This window comes from Crotalus tigris, unplaced genomic scaffold (assembly GCF_016545835.1).
Source record: "Crotalus tigris isolate CLP2741 ecotype Arizona unplaced genomic scaffold, ASM1654583v1 scf7180000019366.124370, whole genome shotgun sequence".
In the NCBI taxonomy this organism is placed as follows: domain Eukaryota; kingdom Metazoa; phylum Chordata; class Lepidosauria; order Squamata; family Viperidae; genus Crotalus; species Crotalus tigris.
The window spans coordinates 24,871-43,425 of NW_024097502.1; the positions used below are offsets into that span (position 1 = coordinate 24,871).

At 45.3% G+C, this 18,555-nt stretch overlaps 1 protein-coding gene across 1 annotated transcript in view; it reads left to right on the forward strand.

The window, feature by feature from the left end:
- The first annotated feature begins 1,776 nt into the window (after positions 1 to 1,776).
- The window catches only part of WHRN (whirlin), a 50,533-nt gene continuing 33,754 nt past the window's right edge, over positions 1,777 to 18,555 (forward strand). Inside the window, exon 1 of the mRNA XM_039362209.1 lies at positions 1,777 to 3,038. Within this exon, the coding sequence (XP_039218143.1) occupies positions 2,184 to 3,038 (855 nt within the window). The 5' untranslated portion in view covers positions 1,777 to 2,183. The remainder of the gene's footprint in view (positions 3,039 to 18,555) is intronic.

The following is an 18,555-nucleotide window of genomic DNA, read 5'->3' on the forward strand; positions in this document are numbered from 1 at the left end:
AAAAAAAAAAGTCGCAATACGTCGTGACACGTCACGTGACATTGCGAGTTTGACACCCCTGATCTATCCAGTCCTTTCCAAAGACCTCAGACAGGCAGACGTTGTTCCTTGATGATGTTCAAGGTCTGGTTGCAGGATGTAAGCCATTCCAAGTAAAACCGCCTTTTGCAATTGACTTATAGGGGTTGTGTCAATGTCAATGGGGGTCCAAATGTTGTGACTCCATTGCATACTCAGCCAGATGCTTAGACCTGGGACAGGCAAATGTTGATTGACGGAGGAGGGGGGGAAGACACACACAGAGAGAGAGGGGGAGAGGGAGGAGAAAAAGACAAGAGAAAGACAGGGAGGAGAGAGAGAGAAGAGAAGGAGAGAGAGGAGAGGGAGAGAGACAAGAGAGAAAGGAGAGAGGAGAGACAGAGGAGCGAGAGAGAAGAGACAGAGGAGAGGGAGACGAGAGAAAGAGACAGAGAGAGAGGAGAGAGAGAAGAGAAAAAGAGGGGGGGGGAGAGAGAGAGCCATAAATAAATTTATATTGGGAGGGGTAATTAAGCAGCCCTGGCTAAGCAGCATGAAGCAAGCCTTCAAGGAGATTAGCCGCCTTTGCATACAATTAACCCTTCTTTTAAGGAAAGCCATTCTTTTGATGTGTCCCTAACGCATTTGGCAAGGGAAGGCATTTTAGCCTAATCTGGAGCTTTTTGCTTAACGGTTGGAGATTGGCTGCTTTTCCTCCTTAATTAAAATAGTCAAATAATTAAAATTAAAATGTTGAAAGAGCCGGGTGCTCTGCTTTGGTTCATGAGTAGCAGAGAGCATGCACAGAGGGCTTCCTCAAAGAGGAGGAGAATCTTGGCCTTAAGGTTGGTGGGGTTTGCAGAGAGAGAAGGAGGAGGACTGTGGGGTCCTTGGTGCTTCTCTGAGCTTGGTGATTTTCTTGCAGACGTTTCCTGACCCAAACTAGGCGACAACATCAGTTCTCTCCTCCAGGAGAGGAGAAACCGCGTCCTGGTCCTCAAGTAGCATCCTGGCTGAAGTCGGCTGGGCTGCACCTTCACCTCTGCCCAGCCCGGACTGTATCATCCCGTCTCTTGGCAACCGGGAGGCGCGTCACTTCCTGAGCAGGTGCTTGCCAAAGAGGTTGCTCCCTCCAGCCTGGCTGCTCGGCAGGGCGAAGGGGCGCTCAACAGTTGGGGAAAGTCTGGGCCGGCGTGGTGGGGAGAGCGAGGAGTCCCGTCGGCGGAAAGAGGCGATTCCAGCAAGCTCGGGCGAGGCGCCAGTTGTGATCATTTGAACAGGGGGAAACGGGCAAGGCAACCCTTTGCACAAAAGCCCGTTGGGAGACCTGGTATGGTTGTTGCTGCTCTTCGGGGGAAGCGGAGTTGTGCGCCAAGCAGGTGGCGTCGGGGAGCTGTGAGCGTGGTGGAGATGCAGGCGCTCCGCGGAAGGCAGACAGGCGAGCTGGCCGCGGAGAACTCGGCCATGGATCCCATCCTCCACGCCGGCCTGAGCCACCCCCAGCTCTGATCTCTCTCTCTCTCTCTCTCTCCCCTTCCTTCCTCCCTCCCTCCCTCTCCCTCTTTCTCGCTCTCTCTCCGCCTCTCCCTCCCTCCCCCCTCTCCCTCTTTCTCCCCTCTCTCCTTTTTTCTCTCTTCCGCCCTCCCTCCCCTCTTTCTCTCTCTTTCCTTTTTTCTCTCTCCCTCCCTCCCTTCCCCCCTCTCTCTTCCGCCCTCCCTCCCCCCTCTCTCTCTTTCTCCTTTTTTTCTCCCTCCCTCCCTCTCTTCCGCCCTCCCTCCCACTCTCTTTCTCTCCCCCTCTCTCTTCTTTTTTCTCTCTCTCTCCCTCCCGCCCTTTCTCTCCTCCCCCCTCTTCTTGCGAAGGGCAAGCCGAGACTTTCGCCGCCGCAGGGGAAGAAGCGACGCCGGCCAGGAGCCAGCTCGCCTACGCCTTTCCCCCGGAGCGCGCCTGCCCCTCCGCCGCCCTACCCGGCGTCTCCTTTCGCTTCTCCGGCCGCTCTGCTTCCCCCGATGGCTCCTCCGCCCTTCCGGCTAAGGGGGGCGAGGAGAAGGGAGCCCCCCAAGTGAACGGCCCGCCGTCCGGCTGTCTTCCGATGCCCGGCTCCCCAGCGGCCGCCCAGGATCCGCCTCTCTCTCTCTCTCTCTCTCTCTCTCTGGCCGGAGGCGATGAGCACAGACTTGGACCGTCTGTCGGTGGGTTCGCGCGCCTCCAGCGCCTCTTCCTCGCCTTCCTTCGACGGAGCGGGCAAGGGGGCTGCGGGACAGGCCGGGTTCAGGAGCGGGCCCCCCGGACCCGGCATCCGCCTGCTGTCGGCCAACGTGCGGAAGCTGCACGGGGCGCTCAACCAGCTGCTGAGCGAAGGCGAGCGCGAGCAATTCATCCATTGCCTTAACGTCTATCACTGCCGGCGGAACGTCTACGACTTGGTGCAGACGCTCAAAGTCCTGCTGGACGGCCCGGAGAAGAGGCAGCTGCTGCCTATGCTGCGCCTGGTCATCCCTCGCTCGGACCAGCTCCTCTTCGACCAGTACACCTCGGAGGGGCTTTACTTAAAGGCGAACTTCTTGCCCAGCGCTGGGGCAGGAGGGTACGAGGGCGCCGGGTCTTCCCGAGTCCTCCCTTCGCCCGCCGCTGCCTCCTCCTCCTCCTCTTCCTCCTCCTCCTCCTCCTCCCGCTTTCCCTCTCCCATCCCGGCTGCCCGTTTGTGGCCTCCTTCCTTGGCCTCCGGCAGGCTCCGGCAAGAATTCAGCACCACCGCGGACGGGACAGCTCCCGCGGAGCCCATTGCTGGCTTGGAGGAGCTTGGAGCAGAGGTCAGGCAGGTGACCTTCAAAAGGCAAAAAGCTCAGGAAGGCTTGGGCTTCAGCATCCGAGGAGGCTCCGAGCACGGCGTTGGCATCTACGTCTCCCTGGTGGAGCCGGGCTCCTTGGCCGACAAAGAGGGCCTTCGGGTGGGAGACCGGATCCTGAAGGTCAACGACAAGCCGCTGGACAAGGTGACCCATGCGGATGCTGTCAAGGTGAGGAGAGGGCCGGCCCAAAGCAGCCAACATCAACCTCCCCCTGTGCCGATGCATGCCAATCCAACTTGCCATGTTTTGTTGGCCTCGGTTCTAAGTATTGTTTCCCCCCCCCCCAATTTGAAGTGTCCTCTTAACCCAGGGGTTCTCAACCTTGGCAACTTTAAGACTTGTGGACTTCAACTGCCAGAATTCCTCAGCGAGCTTTGATGACTGAGGAATTCTGGGAGTTGAAGTCCACAAGTCTTAAAGTTGCCAAGGTTGAGAACCCCTGTCTTAACCGAAGCAGAGTGGCAGAGAAAACGTAGTGGTTAAGACCAAGGAGAGCTCGGCCAAAATTTATCCCATTCCAGGTCCCAGAACCCTCCAGAATGAGATGGCCAACAAGTATGGAATGCGCCAGATCTCCCAAGGTGTTAGATCTGCTTTCTCCAACCAAGTGTCCACCAAGTAAGGAATCCTTGGTGCTCTCTGAGCTCGGTTGTTTCCTTGCAGATGTTTCCTTTCCCAAACTAGGAAACATCATCAGCTATTAGCACTGAGGATGTTCCCTACTTTGGGGGATGAAACGTCTGCAAGAAAGGAACCAAGCTCGAAGAACACCAAGGACCCCCTCATTTCAACCCTGAGCTACAAAGATTCTCCTTGATTGTCTAGCAAGTGAGTTAGATTTCACCTGACGTTTCTAAGCATTGGTTAGGAGTGGGCTTAGTTGACTAAACATTGGCTAAGAATCATGGTGTCCTGTTTGGAAGTTGGCTTGCCTGAGAGAATTCAGTGCTAGGGACCTGAATGAAAGATATTGAAGCTAATTTAAGGACAGGTGGGATTGGCTTTAATATATATATATATATATATACTTTCAAGATACCCCAGCCGCTAACATTCACATTCCAAATAGTATATTTCTGCTGTTTTCCCCTTTCTTTGTGGTAAGGTTTATTTTCCCAGATCAGTGTTGCAAAAGAACACTGAGGCTGGCTTGAGTTTCTTGGGTGTTGGAACATAAATTTGAGCAGTGTGTTTGCTGTTTATTTATTTTTTTAGGGCACTTTCCTCAATGGAAAAGTTTGATGTCTCTGTCAGATGTGACTCAGGAACAAATCTAAAATTGTGTTGGTCAGTGGTCTGGGTGAAACTCAGACTATTAGGAACTGTTGTACCCAAACAGAATAGAGCAGATAATTTTAATTTAATCATTAATAGTAAAAAAAGCTGGCAAGCATAGGTTTGGGGGAAGATGGAGAGAGCTGAAAGGTAAGATGTAAAAAGAAGCTGAACGAAAACCATCTTACCCGCCCATTAAGATCTCTTCACATGTTATGTGGAGCTTAGATTTACCGACCCAGAAAACTGCACAGTTTTCATTTCTGACGCTCGTAGATTTGTTCCAGCAAATGCTTCTTCACACTTCTTCGGATTTGCATTTTGCATATTGCCGGGGATTGCAAACATGTATTCAAAGTTACACCTTTGAAACGTCTTTTTTTATAAAGGCCATGTTAATCCAGCATCCTTGACGGGGTCAACAAATGCATCCTTTTCTGGGTCCTCAAACCCATATCGATTCTTGCAAAACTATCACAAACTTTGAATAACTTTATTGTCACTTTAAATGTATACTAATCGGCATACATTAAAATGAAATTTCATTGCATCCAGCTCTCAAAAGCGTCACCACCTCCAATGTATACTATTTACGTACATACATATATAAAAATGCACTGAGTATGATCTAATGACGAGTAAGAACGCATATAATAAAATTAATTTAAAAAGGTTTATTAAAAAGATCTAAAAATATGTATCTTATTTATGTTTCTGATGAATCCCCAGTGCTGCTGCGCAGAATCTAGACCAATTCAGATTGTTAGTTAGCACCCCCAGATACTTAATACTGTTGACCTCTTCTGCAAGACTCTCCAAAATTAAGACTAACCAAGTGTTTTGGGCATCTTCTAAGTCTCACCCTCCTAAGTTTTGCTTTTCACTTGAACCTACTCATCAATCTAGGAAGACAGCCTGGAGTCCAGAGAGCAGATCTCAAATTAAAGATTATTAAATTTTCCTTCCAAAAAACAGCAACCAAGAGACTTTTTCACCCATTACAACTGAGCAAGCTAGGCGTGGTGAGGAACATACACGTATAGGATGTGTTTTTGTGTGTGTGTGGCAGAGAGAATGCAGTATGTTGTGTTGAATCTGATCAATTTTGGTAGGTCAGTCAAACCAGCCGACTTCAGCGGGGGTGTCAAATTTTGGGTGGTTCTGTCAAAATGCAAAGCTTTGAGGAAGAAATGCAGAGGCCAACAAATCACAAAATCAGAGGAGTGAAAGGGACACCGAAGGTCTTCTAATCCAACCCTCTGCCCACCTGCCTCTCTTCGCTGGTAGAGAGGAAGCAGTTCGTTCTGCAGACCACCGTGTCCGGATCAAAATTGCAAGGAAGGAAAGAAAAGAAAAAAAATCTACATTGAAAGAAATCAGAATTCTCCACTGTTGACCCAACTTTATAACACAAGGTAGTCCTCTGTTGATGACCACAGTGGGGCCCAAAATTTATGTTGTTTGATTAAGTGAGTTTTGCTCCATTTTACAACCTTTCTCGCCTCAGTTGCAAAAGGGGATCATGTGATCCCGGGACACTGCAACCGTCGTAAATATGAACCAATTGCCAAGCATCTAAATTTGGATCTCATGATCATGGAGATGCTGCAAGGGTAACAAGGTGGAAGCTTACCGCAAGGAGGTTGAAGGGTTGGTGAACTGGTGTAAGGAAAACAGCCTAGTTTTAAACACCGGAAAAACCAAAGAGATCATTGTTGATTTCAGAAAAGGCAGACACAGCCACATTTCCCTGTGCATCAATGATTCACCAGTGGAGATGGTTACCAGCATCAAATTCTTGGTTGTGCAGCTAACGAGTAGGCTGACTTGGTCGCTCAACAGTGAGAAACTGGTGGAGCAGGCACAGCAGCGCCTGCATTTTCTGCGCCGCATGAGAAAAGCACATCTTCCTTCTCCTGTCCTGACCACTTTCTACAGGGGGCCGATCGAGAGCATCCTGTCATACAGCATCACAGTCTGGTTTGGAGGCATCCTTGCTTCAGACAGGAAGGCGGTGCAGAGAGTGGTGAGAATGGCCGAAAAAATCATTGGCAGTTCCCCTCCCTCCCATCCAGGACATAGCACAGAAGCGCTGCTTGAGCAGGGTCCGTAAGATTGTCTGGGACACTACACATCTTCTCCATGATCTGTTTTCCTTGTTACCTTCTGGGAGGAGGCTTTGTGTTATCCGAAGCAGAACATCCAGATTCAGCCAGAGTTTCATTCCATACAGCATTAACCTTGCGAACTCTCAAGCTTCCTCCTTCCGTTATATATTCAAGATGGACAGTATTTAATATTTATTTGCTACGTATATGTAGGGATGTGGATCTATACATATGTTGTTCATAGTATGTTTAGGTGTATGTCGTGCATGTGTTTCACTTTGAGAGCGGGCCACTAAATTTCATTTTTGATGTGTGCCATTGTGCCCACAGTATAAAAATGACAATAAAGGTTATCTTACCTTACCTTATCTTATCTTATCTTATCTTATCTTATCTGTCTCTTTTTTTAGTGCCATTGTGACCTCAAATGGTCACTAAGCAAACTGGTGTAAGTCAAGGAGTGTCCATACTGTACCCGGTGCAGCTGGTTGCTCCAGCAAATTGCTTTCGAACGTGCGAAGCAAAGTGAGCGATTCCTTCCTCGGGAAGATGTAGAGAACTGATAGAAGTATTAATTCTGGGTGAGCAAAGCAATTTGGGTTATCTCAAGAGACAGAACAGGATGTTTACTAGGGAGAAACTCGCATTTGGCAGCAACGCTGGTATTAAAATCTCCTTCCCCACCAGCAAGAGAGAAAAGAGAAAAAAAAAAAGAGTGATGGATTGCCGTGTATGATGGAAAGAGGCACGAACGCATTTCTCAGGATAATATTGAGTAATTTGTTCTCACATTTCCAGGCCCCAACTTTACTCGGTGCTAACCTAGCCCTAATTACATTTGCTTTTTTCCTCTGTGGCATGGGATTTTCGCCAATTAACGTTTATGTAAAATATTTGGCAAGCACGATCGGTAAAACGCAGAGCATATGTTCTTTCATCTAATTCTTGCTAAGTAATTAAATCGGCTCGGGGGCTATTTTTTTTTTCTTTCTTTCTTTTTTTTGGGGGGGGGGAGAGGGGGTGAAGTTGTTATTAAAAATTTCCTGACTTTTCATTCAAATTTCTGTGGCATGTGAGACCTTTCCGGGGTAGAACGAGGATTTCGGACAGATGGTTTTTGTCTCATCAAAAGTTTCTTGTCTTTGTTAATCGATGGAAAGTATAGATATCTTTGAAGTGAGTTCAAATCCTAGTGAATTAGGAAGCATGGCCCCTAGTAATTTTCTTTGCAATGAGTAAAATTGATTTATCTTCTTTTTTTCAGAATGTTCTCTCTCTTTTTTTTCTTACTTCTCAACTTGGCCTATAGCCATAGGTCTTTCTGGTGATCTCCAGTATTAATCAGGTCCATATCTGGTTTACAAGATCAAAGATTATCTAAAATTGCCATTTACTGTAGCTAAATCCCATCTCACGTGAAGGTTGCAAATATTTCTCCTTCCTTCCTTCCTTCCTTCCTTCCTTCCTTCCTTCCTTCCTTTTTATTCCATCTCCTTCCTTCCTTCCTTCCCTTCCTCCCTCCGTCTCTTCCTCCTCTCATCTCTCCCTCCTTCCTTCATGTCGTCCTTCCTTCTCTTTAATGTCAATCAATTGAACTGAAAAAGGTGATGTCAAATTGATTCCTTTTTTCATCTTTTTAAAATACTATTTTCTGAAGAGAACCCTGATAGTTTATTTTTGAAATCCATAAAACAGAGTAAAATAATTGCTCTATCTATCTATCTATCTATCTATCTATCTATCTATCTATCTATCTATCTATCCATCTGTCCAGTGAGACATTATTAGAGCTCCCCATGGAAGAAACAGATGTAAATGTTAGAATAAGCTGCACAATTCAGAAATTGTCCTTGAAAAGAAGCCATAAAAGTCCTCAGTTTTAATCTAATTTCTTCCCAGTCTTGTTAAAACAGGGGCATTAAAAAAAATATTAAAAAATGGACAGCTTCTTTAAAGAGGGAGATAAAATATCGTAACGGTCTATAAAATTACGCAGCGCATAAAGAGAAGGTTTTTCTCGCTGTTAGAACGGCAGAAGTTGAGAAGATGTTCAACAGAGGACTTAGAAAGGAGCCAAATATATCTTTCTTCAGATAAACAGGTGTACTTGGGGGTTATTCCATCCCGCCTCAACTCCAGGGGTCTTCAAACCTGGCCTTTTTATGACTTGTGGACTTCAACGCCCAGAATTCCTCAGCCAGGCATGCCTAGCTGAGGAATTCTGGGCGTTGAAGTCCACAAGTCATAAAAGGGCCAAGTTGGAAGACTCTTGCTCTACTCCATAGCTGAGTTCACATATTTAAGGAAACCTTTACATGGTTTGTTGGGTTTGGCATTTTGCGCAAGCCCAGCCTTTGTCGTTCATAAACCATGAATTGTACTCCACCATGTTGAACCAACTCGGTCAATGGTGGCTTGTTGGAAGAAACACAGTTCACCACCCAGCCCCATTGATTGGCTCTTGACATCCCAATTAATATGGGATGATCTCTTGAGGTTAAAGGCTGTCTTGTTATGGGCTGCGGAGATCAGATCCGCTGGTTCTTATATTCTTAAACGAGGAGAAATCATCTCTCTTGTTCGGCAAATCTTCGAAAGAGCTCCGTTCTAGCTCCTTATTTAATCCGATTTCTCGAAGTCAATATCAAGCTAATTCTACTTCTGCTAAGTGGTTTTTTTTTAAAGTCCTTTTTCTAATTTTCTTTTGCATCCAGTAAGGCTCAAATAAGATTTTCCTTGCTCGCCAAGGTGGCGGCCAAACTAAATAAGCCGAGATGATGCATCATTAGCTGGGATGAAGAATATCAGAATAGCAGAGTTGGAAGGGACCTTGGAGGTCATCTAGTCCAACCCCCTGCTCAAGCAGGAAACTCTAGACCATTCTGGACAAATGGCTGTCCAGTCTCTTCTTGAAAATCTCCAGTGATGGAGCACCTACAACTTCTGGAGGCAGGTTATCCCACTGATTAATTGTTCTATTTATATTTATCTATCTATCTTTCTATAAATGATCTATTATCTATATTCCCAGGAAGGCATTTATTCTGCCATTTTAAAAAAAATCAACATCTTCCTCAAGGAGAGCTGGATTTGTTAGCATTAATTATGCAAATTTACTACATCTCTATCAAGGGGATTCATTTGCATGCACAAGTCTGCTTCCCTCTTAATGAAGATACCACAGTTCTTAAACGTCAGCTTTGATCAGGGTTGACCCTTGTTGGGCTTCCTGCCCTGATTTCCAAACCTCTGAAATTTCAAGAAGTGTTGCAACACACTTGAAGGCAGCCTTTGCAAATAGAATAGACCAAATATAGCTTTAAAAAAATAATAATAGAGCAAAAATCCAACATGCTTAAGCACTTTGCTATAGAATACTGTCACTGCTGCATTCTGGATTTTTTTCACCGCAATTGCAGAATTACTTATAGGGTGCATATTTTTAAGGGATCCATTCTCCTTTGTTTGTCTCTTTCTCTGCCTGCCATCTGTCTGTCTGTCTGTCTGTCTATCATCCATCCATCCATCCATCCATCTCTCTATCCCGTCTGTCTGTCTGTCTGTCTGTCTATCTATCTATCCATCTATCTATCTATCTATCTCTATTGTATCTATAGTATGTATCTATCATCTATCTATCTATCTATCTATCTATCTATCTATCTATCTACCTATCTATCTATCTCTGTTGTATCTATTGTATGTATCTATCTATCCATCCATCCATCCATCTCTATACCCATTCTTTATTTCTCTATCTATCTATCTATCTATCTATCTATCTATCTATCTATCTTATCCATCCATCCATCTCTATCTGTCTATCTATCTATCTATCTATCTATCTATCTATCTATCTATCTATCTCTATTGTATCTATCGTATGTATCAATCATCCATCCATCCATCCATCCATCCATCTCTCTACCCATTCCGTCCGTCTATCTATCTATCTATCTATCTATCTATCTATCTATCTATCTATCTATCTATCTATCTATCTACTCTAATCTCCCTGTTTAGGCGACAGGACCTTCTTCCATCCTTTGGAATAAGCTTCCCCCATGCCACTGGAGAGTCATTTGCTCAAGTCTTCCAGCATAAATCTACACCATCGCACGATTGCACGTGAGACTAGAATGCCAGATCTTCGCTCCAGAGGAATTCCGTGAGGGACTTTGCATTGCTTGCTTTATCTGAGTTTCCTTGTCCGTGTTTAGGGTATCCAGATGCCCTAAAAAAAAAAAAAAAAAAAGACCCGGGTGTTTAAACCTGAAGCTAAACCAAAACAGGCAGCTTGAGGGCTTGCCGAGATAGCTTTTCTAGAAGACATACAGGCCGTTTCAAAAACCTTCCTCCCCGAATCAGCCGTTTGTTAAAAGGATGCTCCAGAAGTGGACAAACATGCTTACTAAATCAGACCCAAGAGAAATACGGTCCAAGAATGATTATCCTACAGTCTCCATCTGCTATGTTTTCCCTCCCTGATACTTTCCCAACTCTGGTTGGTCGCATAGCACTGCAAAATCATCACATTTATTCTGTGGCCTCTGATTGGCTGGGATTAGCTACAGAACTATGTCAAAGAATTGGCGTCAAGGAATAATATTGCCAAGGGGGAGGAAGGCCATGACGCAGCATCAAGGTGGATCAAGGACATTGACCCAAACCAGTTTTGGAGGCTTTTCTTTGAAAGCATTATTAGAAGGGGAGAAGGAGAAGGAGAAGGAGAAGGAGAAGAAGAAGAAGAAGAAGAAGAAGAAGAAGAAGAAGAAGAAGAAGAAGAAGAAGAAGAGGAGGAGGAGGAGGAGGAGGAGGAGGAGGAGGAGGAGGAGGAGGAGGAGGAAGAAGCAGCAGCATTGGCTGGTTTGCGTTTGTCATGTTGCTTGAACCCAGTCTTGATGGCTTATAAATCACAATATTGTTGCACTCAGAAACTTCCAATCAGAAGAGTTATAATCAAGCATCCCGTGGTGTTATTGTTGGGGTCCTTGATGCTCTCTGAGCTTGATGGTTTTCTTGCAGATGTTTCGTGACCCAACTTGGTGGCATCATCAGTGCTAGAAGGGAGTGGGGTTGTGGAGAGGAGGAGGAGGTGGAGGTGGAGGAAGTGGAAGAGGAGAAGATAGACATGGAAGAGAAGGGGAAGTTGGAAGAGGAGGAGAAGATGGACGAGGGATGAAGAAGGAAGAAGAGGAGGAGGAGGAGGATTGTTGTGAGGTCCTTGGTGCTCTCTGAGCTTGGTGGTTTTCTTGCAGATGTTTCATGACCCAACTTGGTGGCATCATCAGTGCTAGAAGGGAATGGGGTTGTGGAGAGGAGAGGAGAAGGAAGTGGAGGTGGAGGAAGTGGAAGAGGAGAAGATAGACATGGAAGAGAAGAGGAAGTTAGAAGAGGAAGAGAAGATGGAGGAGGGAGGAAGTGAAGAAGGAAGGAGAAGAAGGAAGAAGAAAGAAGAGGAAGAGGACTATGGAGTCCTTGGTTCTCTCTGATCTTTGTTGTATTCTTTCCAGATGTTTCATTACCCAACTAGGTAACACCATCAGTGGTAATAGGGAGTGGGGTTTGCTCTCTGTTTATATACTAGTGGCTTGCCCTGTCAGTGTTTACAGGAGTGTTCTTAGCAGTTCCTTGATTAGGCTAGGATGCTTTTCTGCAGTACTCAAAGACCCATAAAAGTTTCTTGTGTTTTTATAAGCCCCCTAAAGAAAAATCAGGATTTCTTGGATAGTTGGAAACTATCAAATTGGAAAAGGCGCCAGCCAAGGGCAAGGAAGCTATCTCAATCTCTTAGGCAACTCTCCCGTGTCTCAAGAATGATTGAGATAAGAAGAGGGTTGCCTTGGATGAGGCTCCATTGTAAGACAAAGTCATTGGTCAAGATCTCGTCATTGGAAAAAAAAACCATCTCTATCCAACCTTGGCAGCTTCAAGATCTGTGGACTTCAAATTTCACGTTGGCTGTGGAATTTTGGGAGTTGCAGTCCACAAGTCTTAAAAGTCTCCAAGGTTGGGCAGCTCTGGTCCACAGGTTGGATGGAGACCTTTAGGCTTCGTTGACTTTGACATCGTCAACATCTGTAACACGGTGTGCTTTTCTCATCCACCACCCACGTATTCAAGCCCAGGAGGGGGGAAAATTACTGCTGCAAGGTATTAAAGTTGTATTTCACACTCGCTGAACCTGGAGGTTTCTGCTTATATATTCTGAACGCCGGTTTAACTCTGCTCTCCAATCAATGTGATGAATGCCTCTTTTAATGGAAGTAGCCAAAACAATTTTTTTTTAAAAAAAGGGGAGGCAGCCTCCATTCGTTCATCCTGACAATGGGGTGGATAAACATCTTGCAGTCACCATTCCCAAGTCTTTTTTAAAAAAAAACTATCCAGATCGCTTTGCTTTCCATCAGCAAAAAAACAAAGAAACACCATAAAAATAAAAATGTACTTTTGCTTTTTTTACGGCTCATTTCCCCATCACTTAAAACCTGACGACAGCTTAGCAGGTCCTCAGAGCCTGCATGGACGAGGCTGCAAATTAAATCTGGAACTTTCTTTGAATGGAGTCTCTGCTCTGCCACCAGGTTAAATCCTTTTGCCATTTTTAACAATGCTAAGAATGACAGCTCAGGGCATTTATTCAAGCAAATGAAGTGAACGGCTGATTTAAAAAAAAAAAAAGGGGGCCCTGCATGGGGTTATCCTTGAAAAAGTTCCCAGCAGTTGCAACTGAGCAAAATGTAACTGCTAAGCACTTAACTACGGAGTGTACAGGGATTATACGATGCCTGAATTGTAAAAAAAAAAAAATCCATTCCTGGTTGCCAGTGACTTCCCAGGCTCAATTGACGGTTTGCAATAGTGGCGAATGGGAGGACTTGGTGGTGACCTTTAAAAGCCTAAAACACTTTCAGAGCTGGTTCTCCACGGGACCTGCCTCTCTTATTATAGAGCTGGCTAGTTATTAAGAATAGCAGGAGGGCTGTTCTGAATTTGCTCTTCCAGTGTGGAGGTTCACCCCCAGAAATTTGAGGGGCTGAGCCAAATTATTCTCCAAAGCACCGGAAGGCAAGGCAAGAAACAATGGATGGAAACTAACCAAGGAGAGAAGCAACCTGGAATTAAGGAGAAATTTCCTGATAGTGAGGACAATTAACCAGTGAAACAGCTGGCCTGCAGAAATTGTGGACACTCCATCACTGGAGGTTTTTAAGAAGAAACTGGACAGCCATTTGTCTGAAATGGTATAAGTTCTCCTGCTTGAGTGGGGGGGCTGGACTAGAAGACCTCCATGGTCCCTTCCAGCTCTATTCTATTCTATTCTGTTCTGTTCTTTGTTCTCTATTCTCTATTCTCTATTTTCTATTCTTTCCTTCCTTCCTTCCTTCCTTCCTTCCTTCCTTCCTTCCTTCCTTCCTTCCTTCCTTCCTTCCTTCCTTCCTCCCTGTGGAAGGGCTTGCCTCCAGAAATCGTGGGCGCTCCATCACTGAAGGTTTTAAAGAAGAGATTGGACAATCGTTTGTCTGCAATGGTATAGGTTCTCCTGCTTGAGCGGCGGGTTGGACTAGAAGACCTCCAAGGTCCCTTCCAACTTTGCTATTCTGTTGTTATGATTATAACTTTGGTCCCGAGCTATTAAAAGTCCCCTTTGGGAGTTGCCTGGCAGACTCTCTTCCTTCTCTCCGTGTTTCTAAAAGTGCGGCTCCTTGGCTAAGTATTGATTCTTGATTTTAGTCTCCCTGACAAACCTTTTCTATTCTGCCTTTGTTTGAAAGGCTGCTGGCTGCCTTGAGCACCCATCAGAACAAAAAGACAGGCTATCGATCAGCTTGGATCAATCAGCTAATGGCAAGGAAGGCGAATGAGCGATTGGAGAGAGGGGCTTCAAGTATGTGGTGTAAACATGTCGTGCATAATAGCGCATGAAGGACTCCAAAGAATGAACCTCAAGAGAAAACTTCCCTAAGGGAAGACTTGAGTCAAGCCAGACCGTTCTGTTAAAAGAGAATATTTATAGCTCAGGGTTTCTTGATGCTCTCTGAGCTTGGTGGTTTTCTTGCAGACGTTTCATGACCCAACTAGCTAATGTCATCAGTGCTAGAAGGGGGTGAGGGTTGCAGGGAAGAGGAGGAGGAGGAGGAGGGAATGAATGAATGAATGAATGAATGAATGTGGGGTCCTTGGTGCTTTCTGAGCTTGGTGGGTTTTTTACAGATGTTCCATTACCAACTAGAGAACATCATCAGTGCTAGAAGGGATGAGAATTTCTGGTAAGAAGGAGGAGAGGAAGAGGAGGAAGAAGATGGCTGCGGGTTTCTTGGTGCTCTCTGTGCTTGATGGTTTTCTTGCAGACGTTTCATGACCCAACTAGGTAATGTTATCAGTGCTAGAAGGAGGTGAGGGTTGCAGAGAGGAGGAAGAGGAGGAGGAGAACTGTGGGGTCCTTGGTGCTCTCTGAGCTTGGTGGCTTTCTTGCAGATGTTTCATTACCAACTAGGGAACATCATCAATGCTAGAAGAATTTCTGGAAAGGAGGAGGAGGAGGAAGAAGAGGAAGAGGAAGAGGAAGAGGAGGAAGAGGGTGGCTGCAGGTTTCTCTGTGCTCTCTGTGCTTGGTGCTTTTCTTGCAGACATTTCATTACCCGACTAGGTAACATCGTCAATAAAAGAAGGAGTGGTGTTAATCAGAGGAATCAGTGCTCCCTTCCGGCATTGATGATGTTACCAACTTTGGTAATGAAATGTCTGCAAGAAAACCACCAAGCTCAGAGAGCACCAAGGGCCGCGCAGATACTTCTGCTTTGACTGACAAAAGTCTACTACCCCTCTTCATCCCTTCCATACTGCTGGCCAAGATCCCGTCTTCTTCTCCCCAAATGGCAAGGTTTTTGCCATTTGCAGAAAGAGGGTGACCCACAGTCCTTTCCTAGCTCTGTTATTCTGTTACTAAAGAGAGATTTTTCGGAGAAGACAACTGCCTCTAGAAAAAAAACACAAGTAAAAAGTATTTGAAGAAGAACCTTCAGTCGTTGTCTCTCTAATTAATTTTGCCCGTTGTTCTGCATCCTTTGCTGCAAGCGCACGTGAAGAGATTGGCACCATGGGCTCTTCACCGCTTGGAGCTGTTTTTGCTGTTATTTCTGTCGTCTTTCTTCTCAAAGGACGTCTGTTCAGCAATGTTCTTTTGGAACGTTCTTCTCCTAGGCTGGTTCCGCCAAGTCACCATCTCTCTCTCTCTCTCTCTCTCTCTCTTCAAAATCAAATCTCCCTGCAATTATTGTAATGTTCCTTTGGCTGAGGGATGAAGTGACCTTTGGCAAAATCCACCAGCTGCCGTCAGCCTGTTGGAAGAAGAATTCCAGATCAATGCTAGGGATGATCCTGCTGACTTCCAGGATCCGTCCAGAGACTGGAAGACCATCTTGCAAGTCAGGTTCTGCAAATTTCTATAGAAATAGAAATGAATGGAATGGAATAGACTATAGAATAGAATAGAATAGAATAGAATAGAATAGAATAGAATAGAATAGAATAGAATAGAATAGAATAGAATAGAATAGAATAGAATAGAATGGAGTAGAGTAGAGTAGAGTAGAGTAGAGTAGAATATAGAATAGAATAGAATAGAATAGGAATAGGAATAGGAATAGAATAGAATAGAAGATAGAGAATACAATACAATATAATACAATACGATAGAAGAATAGAATAGAATAGAATAGAATAGAATAGAATAGAATAGAATAGAATAGAATAGAATAGAATAGAATAGAATAGGAATAGGAATAGAATAGGAATAGGAATAGAATAGAATAGAAGATAGAGAATACAATACAATATAATACAATACGATAGAAGAATAGAATAGAATAGAATAGAATAGAATAGAATAGAATAGAAGATAGAGAATACAATACAATACGATAGAAGAATAGAATAGAATAGAATAGAATAGAATAGAATAGAATAGAATAGAATAGAATACGAATAGGAATAGAAGATAGAGAATACAATACAATACGATAGAATAGAAATAGAATAGAATAGAATAGAATAGAATAGAATAGAATAGAATAGAATAGAATAGAACAGGTCGTAAGGGTGAAAAATGGTCGTAAGTCCCTTGTGTCTCTGCCGTTGTGACTTTGAGGATGTAAGTCGAGGATGTCAGATTCAGGAAGAGCTGCTTTCAAAGTCCCTGCTTACGGTCCTCCTTTTCTCCTCTCTGCGGTTTCTCCTTTGATCCTTCGCTCTGCTCCTCCCTCGTCACATCCCCGTTGGTCTTTTATAACTTAATTATATACTTTCCCCATGTGTGCAGCCTGGGAAAAACCATTTTGGAGAGGCCAAGGCCTTCAAAGTTGACCTTCGTGTTAGGATGAAGTGAAAGATTAACACCTCTCCTTACCTTCCCCCCCCCCCCGCCCTGCCCATCCTTGTGTCCACATCATTAGCAATTCAGTTGTGTCATTCCTTCCTCTTGCAGAGCTTCCGGGACACCTCATTACCACAATCCTCAGTCCCAACAACAGGAGTGCCCTTTGTCCTGGCAGCCTCCTGAGCTGGCAACTGTTTGAGGCTACACAACTGAGCCCAAATAGCTGAAAAGCTGTATTTTCATCCCAAAGCTGCTTTTTCCACGAGGCAACTGGATGTTCTTGTTTTTTCCTTCCAAGACATTTTGCTTCTCATCCCAGAAGCTTCTTCAGTTCAGACTGGATGGTGGGGAGATGGCAGGATTTGTACTCCTTGCAGACCGCTGGTCATTTGCCTTCTTTTAGACCAGTGGTTCTCAACCTGTGGGTCGGGACCCCATTTGGGGTCGAACGACTATTTCACGGGGGTCGCCAAACAACGCGATCTGCCATTTTTTCCCCCTTTTCCTTAGCTGTGCTACTCCCTTTTATTCTATTGGCTTTTGAAAGCCAATAGGAATTGTCCAGGCTGTCTCTGCCCTGCTGAGCCCGCAAAAAGTCCCATTCTGCAAACGGTGCTGCACCCGTTGAGTAGTCCTCGACTTACGACCGGTTGAGTAGTCCTCGACTTACGACCGGTTGGGGGTCGCGGCATTAAAAAGGTTGAGAACCACTGTTTTAGAGAGTCCACAATGACCGGCTGTCTGCAAGGAGTATAAATCCTTCCCCACCATCCAGTTAGAGTTGAAGAAGCATCTGGGCAGTGGACCGGTACCGGTCCATGGCATGCCAGCAACCGGTCTGCACAAACAAGCAAAGCCCCATCCGCAGGATGCAGGCAGCATGCAAAACCACGCACCCTCCGGTCCGTGGAAAAACCTCTCTCCACGGAACCAGTCCCTGGTGACCCAAAGATTGGGGACCTGTGCTCTAGGGTGTTCAACCTGCTTTCTCCAACCAATGCTCGGTGGGTTTGTTGATGGAACAAAGCAGATTTCTTTTCTTCCTGAGGAATGTAAGCACGAAGAAGTGGTGCAGATCAATATTCATTACACAACCGGATCAATGTCGGGCCGTAGGGACGCTACACGGGGTTCGTTGGACTAAATTGCTTGTTTTGCTAAGAGGGCAGCACGGCTGGTTCCATCTGCTAGGAAGAATAAGAGCTGGCGCTCAAACAAACCCAGAAATCATTCTGGGCTTCGTGGTTATCGATTTATTTGCAGAATAAAGAAGCTACAGTATTAGTCGGGCGGAAAGATCCTAAGGAGGTAGAGATCTGAAAAGCACAAAAAAAAAGAAAGAAAGAAAATGGATCAGTTCTTCTCCAAAGCACCAGAAGGCAGGACAAGAAGCAATGGATGGAAACTGATCAAGGAGAGAAGCAACCTAGAACTAAGGAGAAACTTCCATGTCAACTTCCAGTTAGAACAATTAGCCAGTGGAACAACCTGCCTCCAGAAGCGGTGAATGCTCCAACACTGGAAGTTTTTAAGAAGAGACTGGACAGCCATTTGTGTGAAATGGTATAGGGTCTCCTGCTTGAGCAGGGGGTTGGACTAGAAGATCTCCAAGCTCCCTTCCACCTCTGTTATTATTCTGTTATTACAGTGATTCTCAACCTTTCTAATGCCGTGACCCCATAATACAGTTTCCCATGTTGTGGTGACCCCCAAGTGGGTGTGGCCACCAATAAGAAGCAGTAGGACAGCTAGGGAAAAGGGAAAAAAATGGCGGACAGCATGGTTTGGCGACCCCCGTGAAATGGTCATTCGACCCCAAATGGGGTCCCGACCCACAGGTTGAGAACCACTGTGTTATTAGAAGAAAGTTAGGCGTGTATGATTAGGCATTTAATATATCGAATTCAGGCTAAGCTAAAAATAC